We start from the raw sequence: 6000 nt of genomic DNA on the forward strand, positions 1-6000 counted from the left end.
TGCTCTCGATGGTGCAGCTGTAAAACCTTTTGAGGATCTGAGGACCCATGCCAAATCTTTTCAGTCTCCTGAGGGGGAATAGGTTTAACCGTGCCCTCTTCATGAATGTCTTGGTTTGCTTGGACCATGTTAGTTTGTTGGTGATGTGGACACCAAGGAACTTGAAGCACTCAACCTGGCGGATGTGTTGTTACCTACCCTTACCACCTGGGGGCAGCCCGTCAAGTAGTCCAGGATCCAGTTGCAGAGGGAGATGTTTAGTCCCAGGGTCCTTAGCTTATTGATGAGCTTTGAGGGCACTATGGTATTGAACGCTGAGCTGTAGTCAATGAATAGCATTCTGACGTAGGTGTTCCTTTTGTCCAGGTGGGAAAGTGCAGTGTGGAGTGCAATACAGATTGTGTCATCTGTGGATCTGTTGATGCGGTATGCAAATTGGAGTGGGTCTAGGGTTTCTGGGATAATGGTGTTGATATGAGCCATGACCAGCCTTTCAAAGCATTTCATGGCTGCAGACATCAGTGCTATGGGTCGGTACTCATTTAGGCAGGTTACCTTAGTGTTCTTGGGCACAGGGACTATGGTGGTCTGCTTGAAACATGTTGGTATTACAGACTCGGACTGGGAGAGGTTGAAAATGTCAGTGAAGACACTTACCAGTTGGTCAGCACATGCTCGGAGTGCACGTCCTGGTAATCTGTCTGAATGTTGACCTGTTTAAAGGTCTTACTCACATCGGCTGCAGAGAGTGTGATCACACAGTCATACGGAACAGCTGATGTTCTCATGCACTTTTCAGTGTTACTTGCCTCAAAGCGAGCATAGAAGTTATTTAGCTCTTCTGGTAGGCTCGTGTCACTGGGCAGCTCTCGGCTGTGCTTCCCTTTGTAGTCTGTAATAGTTTGCGAGCCCTGCCACATCCGACGAGCATCGGAGCCGGTGTAATACGATTTGATCTTAGTTCTGTATTGACACTTAGCGTGTTTGATCGTTCGTCAACGGGCATAGCGGGATTCCTTATAAGCTCCACTCCTTGTAAGCGGCAGCTCTACCCTTTAGCTCAGAACGAATGTTGCCTGTAATCCATGGCTTCTGGTTGGGGTATGTACTAGAGGTCGACCGATTATGATTTTTCAACGCCGATACCGCAACTGATTATTGGGGGCCCAAAAACCGGTGCCGATTAATCGGGCGATTATTATTATTATTTTTTAGAATGACAATTACAACAATACTGAATGAACACTTATTTTAACTTAATATAATACATCAATAAAATCTATTTAGCCTCAAATAGATAATGAAACATGTTCAATTTGGTTTAAATAATGCAAAACAAAGTGTTGGAGAAGAAAGTAAAAGTGCAATATGTGCCATTTAAGAAAGCTAATGTTTAAGTGCCTTGCTCAGAACATGGGAACATATGAAAGCTAGTGGTTCCTTTTAACATTAGTCTTCAATATTCCCAGGTAAGAAGTTTTAGGTTGTAGTTATTATATTATTATAGGAATTATAGGACTATTTCTCTCTATACGATTTGTATTTCATATACCTTTGACTATTGGACGTTATTATAGGCACTTTAGTATTGCCAGTGTAACAGTATAGCTTCCGTCCCTCTCCTCGCTCCTACCTGGGCTCAAACCAGGAACACATCGACAACAGCCACCCTCGAAGCAGCGTTACCCATGCAGAGGAAGGAAAAAAACTACTCCAAGTCTCAGAGCGAGTGACGTTTGAAACGCTATTAGCGTGCACCCGGCTAACTAGCTAGCCATTTCACATCGGTTACACCAGCCTAATCTTGGGAGTTGATAGGCTTGAAGGGGTGGGTATAATTTGTGGAACGTTCCAACAGGAATCTGTTCCAAAAAACGTAAAGTAAAAGGTTGCCAACCAACAACGCATACAAAGTAGCAACGCATACAAACCCGAGCTAACTAGCTGCCGAATAGGCATCAACTCACCACGTAGCTTATTCTTAATGTTTGTCCATAGGCAAACAGACATGTGAGGGCAGACATTTTTCGGAATAAACGTGATGAGTGAAAAACGCAATGAAATAGACCACTCACTACCCGGTATCTTATTCTGCAGCTATACAACTTTGTATGCGTTGTTTTTTGGAAACCTTGTTATTTACGAAGTTTTTGGAATAGATTCCTGTTGGAATGTTCCACAAATTATACCCACCCAGGTTGAAGTCATAAACAGCGCAATGCTTGATGCACAGCGAAGGGCTGTTTGAATGAATGCTTACGAGCCTGCTGCTGCCTACCACCGCTCAGTCAGACTGCTCTATCAAATCATAGACTTAATTATAATATAATTAACACACAGAAATACGAGCCTTGTGTCATTAATATGGTCGAATCTGGAAACTATCATCTCGAAAACAAAAGTTTTTTCTTTCAGTGACATACGGAACCGTTCCGTATTTTATCTAACGGGTGACTAAGTCTAAATATTCCTGTTAGGCATTGATGTTTATGGTTAGGTACATTGGTGCAATGACAGTACTTTTTTTTGCAAATGCGCTTGTTAAATCAACACCCGTTTGTCGAAGTAGGCTGTGATTCAATGAAAATTAACAGGCACCGCATCGATCATATGCAACGCAGGACACGTTAGATAAACTAGTAATATCATCAACCATGTGTAGTTAACTAGTGATTATGTTAAGATTGATCGTTTTTTATAAGTCTAATGCTAGCTAGCAACTTACCTTTGCTTCTTGCTGCCCTCGCGTTACAGGTAGTCAGCCTATTAATCCTTGTGGAGTGCAATGTAAGGCAGGTGGTTAGAGCGTTGGACTGGTAACCGAAGGATGCAAAAACGAATCCCCCCTGAACAAGGCAGTTAACCCCGTTTCTAGGCTTCTTGTAAATAAGAATGTGTTCTTAATCTGACTTGCCTAGTTAAATAAAGGTGTACATTTTTGAATTTTTTTTTATCGGCAAATCAGTGGCCAAAAATACCGATTGCCGATTGTTATGAAAGCTTGAAATTGGCCCTAATTAATCGGCCATTCCGATTAATCGGTCGACCTCTAGTATGTACGTACAGTCACTGTGGGGATGACGTCCTCGATGCACTTATTGATAAAGCCAGTGACTGATGTGGTGTACTCCTCAATGTCATCGGAAGAATCCCAGAACATATTCCAGTCTGTGCTAGAAAAACTGTCCTGTAGTTTAGTATCTGCTTCATCAGACCACTTTTTTATAGACCGAGTCACTGGTGCTTTCTGCTTTAATTTTTGCTTGTGATTAGGAATCAGGAGGATAGAATTATGGTCAGATTTGCCAAATGGAGGGCGAGGGAGAGCTTTGTACACGTCTCTGTGTGCGGAGTAGAGGTAGATAAATTTTTTTTATCTCTAGTTGCACATTTAACATGCTGATAGAAATTAGGTAAAACTGATTTAAGTTTCCCTGCATTAAAGTCCCCGGCCACTAGGAGTGCCACCTCTAGATGAGCGTTTTCCTTTTTGCTTATGGCGGTATACAGCTCATTGAGTGCGGTTTAAGTGCCAGCATCGGTCTGTGGTGGTATGTAGACAGCTACGAAAAATACAGATGAAAACTCTAGGTAGATAGTGTTCCACAGAGAATCTTGTTTCTAATGGTCTGAGAGTCCTTTAGGTGCCTTTTGGCAAACTTCAAGACTGAGGAGTGGCTTCAGTCTGGCCACTCTACCATAAGGCCTGATTGGTGGAGTACTGCAGAGATGGTTGTCCTTTGGGAAGGTTCTCCCATCTCCACAGAGGAACACTGCATCTCTGTCAGAGTGACCATCGGGTTCTTGGTCACTTCCCTGACCTAGGCCATTCTCCCCCGATTGCTCAGTTTGGCCGGGGGGCCAGCTCTAGGAAGAGTCTTTGTCCTTCCAAACTTCTTCTATTTAAGAATGATGAAGGCCACTGTGTTCTTGGGGACCTTCAATGCTGCATACATTTTTTGGTACCCTTCCACAGACCTGTGCCTCGACACAATCTTGTCTAGGAGCTACGAACAATTCCTTCAACTTCATGGCTTGGTTTTTGCTCTGACATGCACTGTCAACTGTGGGACCTTGTATAGACAGATGTGTGCCTATCCAAATCATGTCCAATCAATTGAATTTACCACAGGTGGACTCTCCGTTTGCCTGAGAAGGTGTCCCAGGACAATGCGCTCCCCGTGGCCTGGTTTATATGCGAACTGGAACGGTCCAGTAGGCTCTCCGTGCAGAAGGTGTCCCAGGACAACGCAATCCAAATATTTGATTATCACCGAGGTCAAGGAAATGGGACGATAGTCATTCAGGGATTTGGGATTATACACTTTGGGAATGGGCACAATAGTTGCAGTTTTCTAGATTTCGGGGATTCTGCAGCTGTCCAGTAACACTTGAAAACTCTTCTGTATGTCACACAGTTGCCATTTACACTCCCTGATAATCTGCCAGCTTAGATCACCACAGTTTATGACTTCCAAGGATAGAGTTTAAAGAAGACCCTAAGGACACCCTTTTCAGAGATAATTATGGGACTGTCATTTGTGAGGGGTAAGTCATTTACAGAAGGCCTGCCCGCTGTTTCAAATCTATCAAAAAAGATGTTAAGTTCTTTATCTCGGCTGTTGTCAGTAAGCGGCACTGCTGCCAAGGTTTTCTTCTCCATAAATCTGTGTAAGTCTATGGAAGGGGGTGAGAACCATAAGCCTCCTAGGTTTTGTATTGAAGTCAATGTACCCAGAGGAGGACGGAAGCTAGCTGTCCTCCGGCTACACCATGGTGCTACCCTACAGAATGCTGTTGAGGCTACGTAGACCTTCATTGCAAAACAGTGTGTTTTAATCAGATATTTGGTGACATGTTTTATCTAAAAAGGATACAGTTTATCATGTTTTATTTTTTTTAATGAAATTCACTGAGTAGAATGTTCCTCCCCTTCTTCCTCTGAGGAGCCTCCACTGTATCCAACGTAATTGAAAGTGCTCAAAGAAATTAATTAAGATTTGTATCATGATTCTAACTGTAATAGGCTACAATTCTAGTAGCCTATGCTATTTAGAAACACAGACAAAGCAAAGTTGTGATAGTCATTCATGCTGGATAGGAGCCAAGGGGAACCTCAAACAAATCCATCAAATGGGTTAGCACAGAGATAACAACACACACACACACACACACACACACACACACACACACACACACACACACACACACACACACACACACACCAGCCAGAAAGTTAACCCCAGCATCATTACCTTGTGTTTCCGCCGCGAACCCGGTCCAAATCACACAGAGACAGAGTAGCGCTGATAGGGCACCGATTCGGTAATGGCCCGGTGGCATGGCTTCACACAGCCAGACAGAGCCGCTCTGTCCAGATAGACCTGCTAACGGAATGCACGCGGAGAATAGGTTGGTGTTCGACAGTCGGTCTGCACAGTGATCTTCTAGATGTGACGTGCCACTTGTTTTTCTACTCCTCTGTCAGCGCGCAGTGTGGTGGTGGTGATTTCTCTGCGGTCCGCATGTCTTGCCTCCCTTCGCCTGAACCTCGCAATGTGCCACGTCTCTTCTGCCTCTTCTGCTCTTTCTGTCCTGGTCTCTCTCTCTCTCTCTCCTCCCGCTATGCTGTGCCAAACTGCATGCCTCTCGATCTTTCAAACCGCACGCACACACACGCGCACATACGTTTCACACACACACACACACACACACACACACACACACACACACACACACACACACACACACAGAGCCGGTAAGGACAGATCAATACATTAAAAGATACAGTATGTCCTGGCTTGAAAGACCAAAAAGAAGTAGTGCTGAAGCTGCTATAAAATTGAGAGAAAGCTTAAAATATTCAGCCTAAATGTTCATTTGCGGTCTTTTCATACTTGAAAGGGATTTAGTCTACCGCAGACAACATACCTGCCTTTGTCAATAATTAGGAATAAAAACTGCTGATTGTTGTTACACATTGTGTGTGTGTGTGTGCCA

At 43.8% G+C, this 6000-nt stretch overlaps 1 protein-coding gene across 1 annotated transcript in view; it reads right to left on the bottom strand.

The window, feature by feature from the left end:
• LOC106562994 (seizure 6-like protein) overlaps positions 1-5634 on the bottom strand; it is a 68417-nt gene extending 62783 nt beyond the window's left edge. The window contains exon 1 of the mRNA XM_045689890.2: positions 5256-5634. Within this exon, the coding sequence (XP_045545846.1) occupies positions 5256-5343 (88 nt within the window). The 5' untranslated portion in view covers positions 5344-5634. The remainder of the gene's footprint in view (positions 1-5255) is intronic.
• Between the last annotated feature and the right edge of the window lie 366 nt (positions 5635-6000).

The sequence above is a fragment of the Salmo salar genome, chromosome 11 (assembly GCF_965601325.2).
Source record: "Salmo salar chromosome 11, fSalSal1, whole genome shotgun sequence".
NCBI classification, from domain to species: Eukaryota; Metazoa; Chordata; class Actinopteri; order Salmoniformes; family Salmonidae; genus Salmo; species Salmo salar.